Source organism: Stenella coeruleoalba (assembly GCF_951394435.1).
Source record: "Stenella coeruleoalba genome assembly, chromosome: 6".
Lineage (NCBI taxonomy): Eukaryota > Metazoa > Chordata > Mammalia > Artiodactyla > Delphinidae > Stenella > Stenella coeruleoalba.
Genome location: NC_137151.1, coordinates 58,447,019 through 58,462,136, shown reverse-complemented (window position 1 = coordinate 58,462,136; position 15,118 = coordinate 58,447,019). Strand labels below are relative to the sequence as shown.

The window sequence follows — 15,118 nt, the reverse complement described above, 5'->3', positions numbered from 1 at the left end:
CCCTGACTTCGGACTATACTACAAAGTTACAATAATCAAGACAGTATGGTAATGGCACAAAAACAGAAATATAGATCAATGGAACAGGATAGAAAGCCCAGAAATAAACCCATGCACATATGATCACCTTATCTTTGATAAAGGAGGCAACAATATACAGTGGAGAAAAGACAGCTTCTTCAATAAGTGGTGCTGAGAAAACTACATGTAAAAGAATGAAATTAGAACACTTCCTAACACCACACAAACAAAAATAAACTCAGTATGGATTAAAGAACACTTCCTAACACCATACAAAACAAAAATAAACTCAATATGGGTTAAAGACCTAAATGTAAGGCCAGACACTATAAAACTCTCAGAGGAAAACATTGGCAGAACACTCTATGACATAAATCACAGCAAGATCCTTTTTAACCCACCTGCTAAAGTAATGGAAATAAAAACAAAACTAAATAAATGGGACCTAATGAAACTTAAAGGTTTTTGCCCAGCAAAGGAAACCATAAACAAGATGAAAAGACAACACTCAGAATGGGAGAAAATATTTGCAAATGAAGCAACTGACAAAGGATTAATCTCCAAAATATACAAGCAGCTCATGCAGCTCAATATCAAAAAATCAAACAACCCAATCCAAAAACGTGTGGAAGACCTAAATAGACATTTCTCCAAAGAAGGCATACAGATGGCCAACAAACACATGAAAAGATGCTCAACAATGTTAATCATCAGAGAAATACAAATCAAAACCACATTGAGGTATCACCTCACACTGGTCAGAATGGCCATCATCAAAAAAATCTAGAAACAGGGCTTCCCTGGTGGCGCAGTGGTTGAGAGTCCGCCTGCCGATGCAGGGGACACGGGTTCGTGCTCCGGTCTGGGAAGATCCCACATGCCGTGGAGCGGCTAGGCCCGTGAGCCATGGCCGTTGAGCCTGTGCGTCCAGAGCCTGTGCTCCGCAATGGGAGAGACCACAACAGTGAGAAGTCAGCGTACCACAAAAAAAAAAAAAAAATCTAGAAACAATAAATGCTGGAGAGGGTGTGAAGAAAAGGGAACCCTCTTGCACTGTTGATGGGAATGTAAATTGATACAGCCACTATGGAGAACAGTATGGAGGTTCCTTAAAAATCTAAAAATAGAACTACCATATGACCTAGCAATACCACTACTCAGGCATATACCCTGAGAAAACCATAATTCAAAAAGATACATTTACCACAATATTCATTGCAGCACTATTTTCAATAGCCAGAACATGGAAACAAACTAAATGTCCATCGACAGATGAATGGATAAAGAAGATGTGGCACATGTATACAATGGAATATTACTCAGCCATAAAAGGGAACGAAATTATTTGTAGTGAGGTGGATGAACCTAGAGTCTGTCATACAGAGTGAAGTAATTCAGAAAGAGGAAAACAAATACCGTATGCTAACGCATATATATATATATATATGCGTTATATATATATGCGCATATATATATATATGAATCTAGAAAAATGGTACTGATGAACCTAGTGGTAGGGCAGGAATAAAGATGACAATGTTGAGAACAGACTTGAGGATACAGGGCAGGAAGTGGAGCCTGGGACGTAGTGAGAGAGTAGCATTGACATATATACACTACCAAATGTAAAATAGATAGTGGGAAGCTGCTGCATAGCACAGGGAGATCAGCCTGGTGTTTGTGACGCCCTAGAGGGTGGGATAGGGAGGGGAGGGTGGGAGGGAGGCTCAAGAGGGAGGGGATGTGGGGATATATGTATGCATATAGCTGATTCACTTTGTTGTACAGCAGAAATGAACACAACATTGTAAAGCAATTATACTCCAATAAAGATGCATAAAAAAATAGCCAGTATGCACGTTATCTCCATGTATGTTTTTACACTGTTACCACATATGTAAATATCCACGAAAACATGGTGTATTATTTTGCAAGTTTGAAAATAGTATGTAAAAGTTGTATCACAATTAAAAAAAAGAAATATATTTGATTCATCTCCTCCTCTACTTAGTATCTAAAAGAAACAGCCAAAACTAATTTATAGCTAGTCTTATACTATAAACAGCTCTCATTTATTAAATTCATGCTATCAATAGGCACTAAGATAAGAGGAATCAGAGTGGTGCCTAAGGAAATCCCTAAAAGCAGACCTCCAGGGTTCATATCCAGTTATGGCACTTACTACTTACTTAGCCATGTGACTGCGCAAGTTCTTTGTGCCTCATATGCAAAATAGGGATTGTAAATAAAAATAATTATATATGTAAAATTAATTCATTATTGAATCATATGGTATTTGTCTTTCTGTCTGACTTATTTCACTTAGCATAATGCCCTCAAGTTCCACCCATGTTGTTGCAAATGGCAAGAGTTCATTTCATTCTTTTTTTATGGTTGAATAATATTCCACTGCCTATACAATACATACACCACATTTTCTTTATCTGTTCATCTGTCAGTGAACACTTAGATTGCTTCCTTATCTTAGCTATTGTAAATAACACTGCAATGAACATTAGGATGGAGATATATATATATATATAGATAGATAGATAGATAGATCTATATATATTTATCTATATAGATATATATCTTTTTGAGTTAGTGCTTTTGTTTTCTTTGGATAAATACCCAGAAGTGTAATTGCTGGATCATTTGGTAGTTCTCTTTTTGAGGAGTCTCAATAGTGGCTGCCCCAATTTACATTCCCACCAACAGCACATAGGGGTTCCCTTTTCTCCACACCCTCTCAAACACTTGTCATTTCTTGGCTTTTTGATAACAGCCATTCTAACAGGTGTGAGGTGATGTCTCATTGTGGTTTTCATTTGCATTTCCCTGATAATTAATGAGCAACTTTTTATGTACCTGTTGGCTGTCCACATATTTTCTTTGGAAAAAATGTCTATTCAGGTGCTCTGCCCATTTTTTAATAGGATTGTCTTTTTGCTATTGAGCTGTATGAGTTCTTTACATATTTTAGATATTAACCCCTTATCAGATATATGATATGCAAATATTTTCTCCCATTCAGTAGTTTGCCTCTTCATTTTGCTGATGGTTTCCTTTGCTATGAAGCAGCCTTTTAATTTGATGTAGTTCCACTTAGTTTTGCTTTTGTTACCTTTGTTTTTGATATCAAATCCAAAAAAACATTGGCCTCTTTTTTTTTTTTTTCTCGGTACGTGGGCCTCTCACTGTTGTGGCCTCTCCCGTTGCGGAGCACAGGCTCCGGACGTTTCCCCTCTCCAGTCTACTGCTAAGAGTAGAGGTGGGATATTTGTCTAGTTGACCGAAGTAAAGGAGAAAGATGATCCGGAAACGTGACTGAATTTTAATTCAATACTTTTTACTTTAGTAGCTTGATTCTCTCTTTGAGAGGTATCTGGTGCCTTTCAGGATGCTTCAGTATAAATTGTGTTGGTTCTTAGCTTTTGCCAATGCTAGTTTACAATTCTGTTTTCTCAGTTAGCCAAGTCACTTGACATTTTCCTTCTGCTTTTTTGCTCACAAAATTTTGTCACTGTTTTTTTTCCTCTCCCATTTTCCCCACCCTAATTTAGTTTTGGTATAAAGAAAAGGTTAGAAATACCATTAATTGTCTCTTTAATAGGATTTTGGGAGAAAGGAAATGTAGCTGGGTGTATTCTACCTGGTAGTTATACCTAAAGTCTCCTGATTTTCCTTCATCTTTCTATATTTTCAGAAAATATCTACCAGGGTAATATTTTCTTCTTGCTATTATTCTACTGTTAATATTTATTCTGCTATTATTATAGTTCATTGTAACTATTACCACATTTTCTAATCTCCAGTTCACAGCAAACAACCTTTGAATGAGCTTCAGAAACGGTTTTGCTGCTTTAAAACATAATTCAGTATTCTTAAATTTATATAACATAATCCATTCTTTGAGTTAATATTTACTAATAATTTAACATGTGCCAGAATCTGTACTAGCAGCGGGAATACCGAATTATAAGACACACTTGCCTTCTAGAATTTTACGTTCTATGAGAGAAGACATACAAGTAGGTGTTTTTTCAAATGCTATACATGGTAAATGTTATACCAGAAGTAGGCTTAGCATTCTAAGGGATATATAAATGACCACCTAATCCCAGTAACTGATGCTTAAACTGGGTCTTAAAGGAAAAACAGGATTATCAAGGTGAATAAGAAGAGCATTCCAGGCAAATGATGGTTTAGCTTGTACAAAAGCATGATGATATCAACGACTTCAAAGAATATAGATTCCCACTCTTTATAATTTAACAGTTTATTTTCTTTAGACATCTCAAATGATTACAACATCCTGGTGAGGAAAGCATTAACACTATTACTTTTGCATTAACATACATTAAAAGCATTAACATACTTTTTTGTATGAGGAAACTGAGATACATTCAAGCTTTACAGTAAGCCAATAGCAGAGACAGAACTAGAACTAAAATTCTAGTTTTCTGATTGCCAACTAAATGGTCAATCATTGGATAATTTTAACTCTACATTCTGAAACTGTTAGTCCCTTAGCTGTCTGATTTTTCTCAATGTTGCATACAATTGCAATAATAATAATAAGTAATATTGTAAGGCTTACAACCTGCCAGGTACAGTGCAAGAATTTTACATACTGTTACTCATTAAAAATCTTCAAAACGGTTGAATATTCTGAGACTTAAAGAGGCTAAGAAACTTTCCCAGGAACCCTTAGCTACTAAGAGGCAGAGGCAGGGTTTGAAGGCAGGTCAATACTCTTTTTTATTTTTAATATTTATTTATTTATTTATATTTGGCTGCACTGGGTCTTCATTGCTGCGCGGGGGCTTTCTCTAGTTGGGGCGAGCGGGGGCTACTCTTCTTTGTGGTGCGTGGGCTTCTCATTGTCGTGGCTTCTCTTGTTGCCAAGCACGGGCTCTAGGTGCACGGGCTTCAGTAGTTGTGGCACACAAGCTCAGTAGTGGTGGCTTGCGGGCTCTAGAGCACAGGCTCAGTAGTTGTGGCTCACGGGCTTAGTTGCTCCGCGGCATGTGGGATCTTCCCGGACCAGGGATCGAACCCGTGTTCCCTGCACTGGCAAGCGATTCTTAACCACTGTGTCACCAGGGAAGTCCCAGCAGGTCAATACTCTTAATCAATATGCTATACTGCAACGATATTATATTAGTTAAGTATAAAATCTAAAATTCCTTAATTTAACTTTTAAACACTTCAAAGTCTGGTCCAATCCTGCTTATACACCTCAGCTACTATGAATTCCTAATGGTGTCCAAAGTGACCTAGGCCATATGTTTCCATGAACATTTCATACTCATTACCCATTTTGATATTCAACAAAAATTTATTAAGTAGTTACAGTGTGCCAGGAAGAATATTAGTGCTGGCTTGAAAAAAGTAAAAGACACTAACTTTGCCTTTAAGCAGTTCACAGTCAAGACAGGAAAATCAATGACTTCAGTACAGCATGTATTGTGCTTCATTTCGGGTAAATACTAGGATCCAGAAGAAGATATAGAAAAAACACCCAATTCACTCTGAAGAGATGAGGGGATGTTTCAAAAGGAGGTAATGCTTAATCTAAATAAATCTTGAGATATAAGAGAGAGTCAGCCAGGCAAAAACAAGAGAAATGAGGGACCAAAGGCATTATAGGCAAAGAGAACAGCATTTTAAAAGATTTGAGAGAGGCTGTCTCTCTCTAACTAGTAGAATTTAGACTAAGTTTAACTAAAAATGGCTAAGTTTAAATGTCACTTCCTCATTCCTCAAAAAATTAAAAATAGAGCTACCATATGATCTAGCAGTACTGCTTCTGGGTAAGTATTTGAAGGAAATAAAATAACTATCTCAAAGAGATGTCTGCACTCCCATGTTCATTGCCATATTATTGACGATATCCAAAATAAGGGAACAACCTAAGTGTACTTCAATAGATGAATGAATAAAATAAATGTAGTGGAATATTATTTAGCCATGAGAAAGAAGGAAATCCTGCCATCTGCAACAACATGGATGGACCTTGAGGACATTATGCTAAGTGAAATAAGTCACACAGGGAAAGATAACTATTGTATTTCTCAATTATCTGAACTCTGAAAATTATCATGAAGGTAATGGGGAGCCTTAGCATGAGTTTAAGTAGGCAAATGCCTGTTCTTGATTTCCATTTTAGAAAGAATACTCTGGTAGCTGAGGAGTGAATAGGTTGCTTTGGAGATGAGCAATGGGAAGAAAAAAGAAATACCAATTAAGAAATGACTACAGTAGTCCAGGTGAGAAATGAACGCAAACTTACATTGAGATCAAGACAATGGGGAATGGAAAGAAAAGGTAAATTTTGGACTACTTGGAAGAAAGAGTCTACATAACTTAGTGAGTAATTGGACCTATGGTTGGATTAAAAAGTTGAAAATTATTACTAGGTCATCATGCTAGGAAAGACAAAGAGGTTTTGAAGATAAAATAATGTTTTGCTTGGGGCATACCAAGTTTGAGATATTGATGAGACAAATGAGCAGAGATGCAGCCTGGAACACTAGATAGAGGTTAAGATGTAGATTTGCAATTCACCACCATGTAAAGCAGCATTTCTCAATTTTGGCAGCCCATCAGATTCACTTGGAAAGCTTTTTGTAAATATAGAAGCCTGGGCTAAAAATCCATAGGCTTTTTTTAGTACTTCTGAAATAAGCCTGGGGCATCAATGTTTTTAAAAATTTGATTTTGATGCATAATTACAATTAAGAATCACGGATGGGTAATTTAAGTCATGAGCATAGATTAGATTTATGGTTTTCAAACAGCACATTGCACCAATTAGGGGAGATTTAGAAGCAATTATCAGAAAGATTGTGACAATAATAACAACAACTATTATTTATTACCTATGGTAGAAACTGTGCTAAAGACTTTATACATGTTATTTGTAGTGGAAGAGAAATCAAAAAGAATGTGTCAGATGAAAGTCAACACGCCTCTTACATGAAGTCTTCCACAGCACGTTCAGTTTATCTTGATGTCTCTCATCTCAATCTGGTATTTAGAATATACTAACTTATACAAGGCTATCTAGTATCTAATTTGAATGTATATAACCTTAAGCAGTATAACACAGTGGTTAAGAGCAAAGAGCTGTACAGCTAGACCTCCTGGTTTAAACCCCATATCATCCTATCCTTTGCTGGCAATTTTGATCTTAGGCAAGTTGTTTCGTTTCTTTTTAGCATACTGTATATGATTAAAGTATAATGTGTGTGTATGTATACATACATATGTACTACATATGTATGTGTTTGTGTGTGTATGTATTTTATATTTATATACATATACAGGTGATACTTTACATATACTATAACATAAATTCCTTGAAGGAGTGGATTTGTTTTATATCTTGTTTATCTTTTGTACCTTTCTCCTCAAATTTACCTAGTCCAGTGGGGAGTAATTATAATAACTAATATTTGTTAAGATAGTCACTGTTTGAAGCAATTTACTTACATTAATTCATTAATTCAATTGATTTTCATTACAAGCCTAGAGATTAGCATATTAGTACCCTCATTTTACAGACGGCTATATTGAGAAAGAGAGGTGAGGTAATATTACTGAAATAAATACTGTCTGTAAGTGGAGGATATGGGGTCTAAGGAAGCAAATCCAGCTCTATTAACTTGAGCTCTTAACTACTGTGCTCTACTGCCTCCCTCCATACTACACAATAGACTCAGTAAATTATTATGAGTTTGAATAAAATTTGAAAGAAAGGAATGGCTAGAAATAGATGGTATCCATTTATATGCAGCACATTTTGCAATGTACTTCATTGAAACTAGGTTCTGTTGCCTTTTATAAAGAGAAGTTTGATAAAAGAATATTCAATTACCTTTTTAACTTACTTATATTCCTGTATTATCATTTTTAAAAAAGGATTGGGATAAGGAAAGGATCATTTCAGTAAATGTCTTTTATCTGTTTTCTAAGGTAAAAAGTGTTTAAAAGTTTTAAAGCAACCCAAAGCCCAATGTTCTCCAAAGTTTCTCCCAGAAATGGATCTATGATTTTAAAGTAAGTGTTGAAAACTTATTGGGCCCCTACCATATGTATGGTTATTTCCCAGGCAATGTGAAGTCACAGGATTAATAAAAACAACTTCACAAGAACTGCTAGAAAAATGGGTTTTTCAAATAATGCAGACTTCTACAGAAAGAAACAGTACTCTCAATTATATGGATCTGCTATTGCTCTAAATAAAGGGCCAGAAGAGCAATTCTGTCTGGTTTCATTTTTACTCACACTTGTGGAATTCCATTAGTTTATTTCTGACATACTTTATATGGATGATGTACTAAATGAGAGGATTCGATTCCAATTTTTTCACAATTTCCATGCACAAATATCATCCTCCCGATAACAAAAGTCACATCCCAGATGTCACACCTAAAGGAAATCTGCTCTTGGATGTTACCGAGCTTTTTTACTAACCTCACACAATACTGACTAAATTCTGGTGTGTGGAGTAGAAGATTTAAAGGTGATATTAAAGGTATTAGCAATGACAGTTTACTTTATCATTGCTATATTAACAAAGAGCAAAGCTTAAATATCCCTTTAACTTCCATTGTTATAAATAGCAATTTCTCCTTCCAATTTTTCCTAAGACAAAGTCCTTATTATCCAAATATTCACCATAGTGACATGCATATTCATTGTATTAAAATGATCCCTCTGGATTGTCCTTGGTCTAGGAAATGTCAAAAATAAAGCCAAAGCTAAATCTGATTACCTACCAATAAAATAGAGTTTACATCAGGGACAAGCAGGAGGTCTCTTAGGATCTGAAATGTAGGACTTTTGAGTGGTTGTGGATAGACTGAGAAATGCTCTCACGTGCAACTTTGATAGAGAATTTTATTAAAATCCTTCATTTTGCTTCTACCCCCTACCTTGTCTACTAACTACTAAATCTACTCAGGAATTTAATTTTCATTTTCAAAGTCTCAAGAGAGTTAGAGCTCTGAAAATGACTGCAAAATATAGGTACTGTTCTTTTGTTTTTTATTTTATTTTCTCCCAAGAATAAGTAGTTCAGCACAGAAATGTTCTCAGTTTAGTAATCATAATCTAACACTCAAGATTCTGCATTATCTGGTCCCAACAAATCTTTCCTGTGACAGTTTGAATTACCCCAACAGGTTATAAGCCAAAATGAACTATTCTGTACTACTCAAACATATTATTTGCTTTCTGTCTCCCAACTTTTACTCATGTTGTTTCCTCTGCCCAAAATGACCTTTTCCCTATCTTGGCCACTCTTCAAGGTCTAACTCAGATGCTACCTTACCATACTTCCCCAACTCCCCATCTAGCTTCTCTTCTTCTCTCCCCGCTCAGCTTGAAATATTCTGCCCACTGAACTCAGAGCAGAATAATTTATGCTTCATTCATATCTCTTTTGAATCTCTGTGGCACTCACTGCTTTCCACATTCCGTTATAGTTACTTGTATTTAGTGCTTACAATTCTCTACCTATGAATTCCTGAAGGCAGGGACCCATTGGTCTTTATATCCTTTTCCAGTACTGTGCTTACTGGAACACTGTAGGGTTTTGTATGTTTGGGTTTTTGTTTGTTTTAACAAATTGCATTGTGCTGAGATTTGATTGACTGTGTGCCAATTTGGGGAAATAGCCGCACATTGAGAAAATTGCTCAAGAGAAGAGAACTGAAATGCAAAAACGTCACAAAATGTAACACTTAAGATTATTTAAGATTTAGATTTAGATTTCATCCAAATATCAAATTACACACGTACTTAGGAGCTTGGCAATTTTTAAGCAAATTGATGTTTTTACATTAAATAACACCAGCACTTCAAAATAGTATACTCTATTAAATAGGAACTTGAATTGTCTTATTCATATATAGCATTGTATTTACAGCATATTTAATTTTAGTCTTTCATCTAGAATAAAAATTTTCATTAACAAATAAAATTACTAGGGACTTTCCCGGTGGCACAGTGGTTAAGAATCCGCCTGCCAATGCGGGGGACACGGATTTGAGCCCTGGTCCAGGAAGATCCCACATGCCACGGAGCAACTAAGCCCGTGTGCCACAACTACTGAGCCTGCGCTCTAGAGCCCGTGCTCCGCAACAAGAGAAGCCACCGCAATGAGAAGCCCGCGCAGTGCAACGAAGAGTAGCCCCTGCTCACAGCAACTAGAAAAAGCCCGCGTGCAGCAATGAAGACCCAACACAGCCATAAATAAATAAATAATAAATAAATAAATAATTTTTTAAATTACTAAAACAAGCTGAGTATAATTTTCAGTGAAGTTTCTGTCAAAGACATTTTTTATGATTTAAAAAATAACTCAGATCATTAAACCTAAGCTATATAACTTGTTTATTATTTTATTTAAACCTTGATTTTACTCCTTAATTTTAATCTCCAACTGTTACTAAAGAAGACCTGACATTGCCGTTAAGTTTTCCCAAAGACCCAGTAATTTTCCTCTAATGAAGTAGTTGGTAAAATATAGGGAAGCAAAGGATCTATACACATAGAATCTTAATAGAAGTTTAAATCAGGCTAGTAAGCAGGTGCAAAAAAACTTTAAACAAAATTTTTCAAGTCACAATTCTTATAGTCAGTCAATGTTAGAATTTAGTCAGATGTAGCATGTTTTTCTTGTTTGCATTTTTATAACCATCTTTATTTCAGTGTACCACGTGTTTTGACTGAGTGAAGAAGAGAGATCAAAATTAGATTCATGACGACCATTACCAATAGCCCATCCTAGCTCTAAGAGTGTACATAATAATGTTTGCCAATAAATAATGTTGGCAGTAATGTGCTTAGTATATACCAGTACTCTTAGAGGTACTTTATATACATTAACTTGCTTGATCTTCACAACTCTTTGAGGTAGGCACCATTACTATCCCTATATCACATCTGAGGAAACTGACACCCAGAAAGGTTCAATAACTTGCCCATGATCATACAGCTGGTAAGTGGTGTAGCTAAGATTTGAACCTAGTGAACACGGAAGTCTGGATGCTTAACTAACATACTATACAAACCAGAAGAATTTGTAAATCAATTTTCTATTGCTCTAATCCAAGAAAACAGGCACTACTGAGCAGCATGCGCCAGTCTAGGATTCTAGGGAAACAAGGTTTCTGCATCTGCTCTACCCACCTCCCTGCTACTTTCAGCCAGCACACTGATACGAAAGAGAAGAGAGTAGCGCTTGGATGTCTAACAGCCAGCTGGTTAAGGTCTACTTCCCTACTAGCTCCTCCCAGTCTTCTTCCTCAGAGCCTAAGGTGAATCCTATCCTCCCCAGTTTATTCAAAGTACTCCATAAATGACCTACCTAGCATTAAACGCTCCAAGCTTGTTACTCCTTATTTCCAAAGTTTACTCCCTACTAAATCAAAACCCCCTTCCATAATACATAATGACCTACGCCTAGCCTGGAATTATACTGGATTGGTCACATCCCTGTTTTGAGCTGATTCTTGGGGTCCCTGCTTCTGCCTCCTGTCAATGGGTTAGATCTCCCTTCACTCTCAAATTGAAAACTATGGCTTATAAAACTTACAATGTTATTTTATTTATTCACAGTTTATAATGCCCTAATAAAAAGAATTTAATGTGTTATAAAAGAAGTTAATGCGTTATCAAAATTACAAAATGCTTGATTATACAGTTCGACCCAATCTTTTATTTCTCTAATATCAAGAGGTTTACATGAGGAAAAAAAGAATTATACGTAACTCATCCTAAGATTCACCAATTTATAAATTAAATTAAAACTGACTGTAGCATACCACTTTTGAAAAGTCAATTCAAAATGTGAACATAGCTCATTATGTACATTTTCTCATAATCTTGAAAGCAGGAAACAACTCTTTCTTTTCTGTATTCTCCTCACCCAAATACAGTATTGTGCAAATGATCATATTTCACAATTACTCAAATTACTCAAATAGTTGTTTACAGACAGCTTACCCTCAGAAACCTTTACAATATCTAATGAAACGCATGTATAAAATGGTACAGATAGAGGCAACCATTGCAAAAAGAAGATGACCAATTGTTACTGAGCAGATGTACAATCAATTTCACCATTCAAAAGGTCAAGATCATCTTGCTGTACAGGAAAAAGGTTGACATTACACTAAATGTCTGTGACATTTTAATCAATCTTAACTTTTTAATGTTATATATTTTGATATAGCAACAGGGAGAAATTTTTCTCCACTTTGTAAAAGAAATAACTCTAAGACAGTAATTTTTTTCACCTTACAGAATTATTGAGATATCCTCATTTAAGTGCCACTGAAGAAGGTAACTAAGAATTTTTATGGTTTGGTTCTCTTGAAAGGTCACAAATACAGTGAAAAATCTAGCAGAATGTTGTGAAACCAATACCTAGAGGAATCCCAAAGCAATGCCAAGAAACAGAATGTACTCATAGTGACTAATACATGCAAATACTGGAAATAAATTCTAACAGATTAAACAGGTTTTGTAGCAACTAAAAGGTATATTCAAATCATTCCAAAACTAATCAAGCTTAAGAATATGGCAGTCTTCCCTGCTAATAAGAATCTAAGCTGACTAAGTAGCCTGAATAACATATAAATTATAGCCAATATCAGTAGGTATAATTTTTAGTGTGCTTTTAATTAAAAAGGAGAAACTGACCCCTTAACTGAATCAAATCACTGTTTCAGACTTCCACTTCAGTCTTTTGATAAATATATTCATATTTAATACATCACTTTACCCTGATGAGCCATTAACTTCTAATCAAGCTATGGAATCACGAAGACAAAACTATCTTTCTGCTGAGAAATGCTGCAACATTTTCTCTCTTTTTGCTCGTTTAATATGGAATGCCTTGTCAAGAATCTGCCAAGTCCCCTAATACTGAGGCAGAAATATTATAACATAAAAAAACACAATAAATTTCCTTCAAAATCTGAATGTCAAACAGAGGCACAGTTTCTTACCCAAGCATGTAATTCTGAGGACATGCTATAACAAACAAAACTAAACGTGATAGGGAAAAATGGTTTAAAATAAATAACAGAGTTTCAGCATAAAATAGATATATAAATCTAAATTCTTTGCTGTGATGATTTTTTACTCTTTGTAGTTAACATGTTTAATGTAGTCAAGTCTTTTCATTGTGAAAATGAAAGTAAACAAATGTAGAATATTTCTGGGTCAAAAACATTAAACAGGCTTATATGTCACCAGATTTCTGTGTAAAAAAACAAACCAAAACAAAAAACAGATTTATCATCTACTTTAATCTATAAGCAATACCTTAGAAGATCTCTACATTAAGAGGACAAAGAGCATAATTATTTCAAAAGATCTGAGAAATAATTAAAAGTAATGCCTTCTAAAACAGTTTAGATACTGAAATACAAATTTCAGGAAAACAGCTCAGATGCTGATAAACATGATTCTGCTCATCACACTTGGGTTGCTGTGTGGTTGCACAGTACAATGGTAGCAACATCTATTTCTATGCTTAAGTAATCCCAGATAAAAAATTTTAATATGTCACTATATACAAGCAGCTAGCTATGGTGTACCCTTATAAGTTTGAACAATTTATGCTATTTTCATCATTTGAAATAAAAGATGCAATTTGACTGTATTCAGGTTTAATCTGGAAAAATCTGTAGAGCCCAAAACCTTGCCCTTAATCACATACAAAGAATCTATTTCCTTACCTCCCACTTCCCCATAAAAAGCTACGGTAAACACAAACTTAAACACACACACATTTCTAAAATTCATATTGTTTAATTGGTGTCTAGTACTATAAATATTACTTGTTCAAATATCCTAAGGAAAATCTAATAATAAACAATTACATTGATTAATATGTTGTAAATGACTAAGAGCTAGAAAAAGCAATAACTCTACGATCTAATGGTATAATCATAATTCATGACGTCATACCTGATGACTTAGAGATTGAAAAGGCTCACAGGTTCCAGACTGCATAACCTTTCTATTTCCAGAGACCCCTAAAGATTGCATTTCCTGTCTTACAAAAGATAATCACAGCCATCTCTATGTCTCAGCATCTTCAAGGCTAGTGAAGAAAACATCAAACAGCAGATCTGCCCATCAGTATCTGTTTAAGTCATCATGAAGATATCAGATCTCATATGCTATTTATCATCTCCCCTTTGCAGTTACAAACACTGCGTATTAAGGGAGGATGACACAGTTGTATTTGCTGAAGCTGCTAATGCTGTCTGAAAACAGTAAGCTTACTGCTTAGAGCAATTCTGCATCATCCAAACAGAGAATGAACCACGTCTTTCAGATTTCCCACTTCTGATAATATAAAGATTTCACATGTCAAGGGAAGTTTGATTTTTTTGTCATTCCTTTAAAAATAAGCAACATTCTATTTAATTGTCTAATGTATCTGTTGCAAATGCCATGTTAAAATGTTAGTTCATAATTATTAGGCAGTTTTCTCCATATATAACTAAGCTTTAATGATTTAACAAGCAAAATTATACTCTGAAAAAGGACTCTTCCCTCCAAACCATGTGTATCGTCACTCATCCAACCCATCAAAATTGGAAGTCCCTAAAAATGATGAGTTTTTATTCTGGCAATCTTTGATAATTGTGTATAACAGTAGATAGATAAATAGGTAAATGCATATTCACTTTTTTAATTCTCATGAACTTCATTTATATTTCATATTCTTCAGAACAACATGCTTCAAATCAAAATAGCTTTTACACTATTATAAAAGGTATAATATCTCCTACAGAGTTTAATATGTAAAAGACAACATGCTATTATCAAATTCCAAAACTGCATGGTTAAATCTAAATCTAGGAATTAAGCCTACATTATTGGCATTTTTATTGTGATTTTTCATTGCATCTTATTTGTGTTCATCAGGGTTCTTGTAATGCTTTCTTTTCCACAAAAGAGTAGAAGCAAGGAATTTAAAGATTAATAATCTGATAATAGAAAACCAATATCCTCTAAAATTATAAATGTAAATACTTTCTCTTTACCATGTGATAAAAGATTA

General features: G+C 34.9%; 1 protein-coding gene across 2 annotated transcripts in view; it reads right to left on the bottom strand.

The window, feature by feature from the left end:
- SLC4A10 (solute carrier family 4 member 10) overlaps positions 1-14,175 on the bottom strand; it is a 230,828-nt gene extending 216,653 nt beyond the window's left edge. For both annotated transcript variants that reach the window (XM_079923638.1, XM_079923639.1), the window contains exon 1: positions 14,014-14,175. In XM_079923638.1, coding sequence (XP_079779764.1) covers positions 14,014-14,094 — 81 coding nt within the window. In that variant the 5' untranslated portion in view covers positions 14,095-14,175. The remainder of the gene's footprint in view (positions 1-14,013) is intronic.
- Positions 14,176-15,118: the final 943 nt, after the last annotated feature.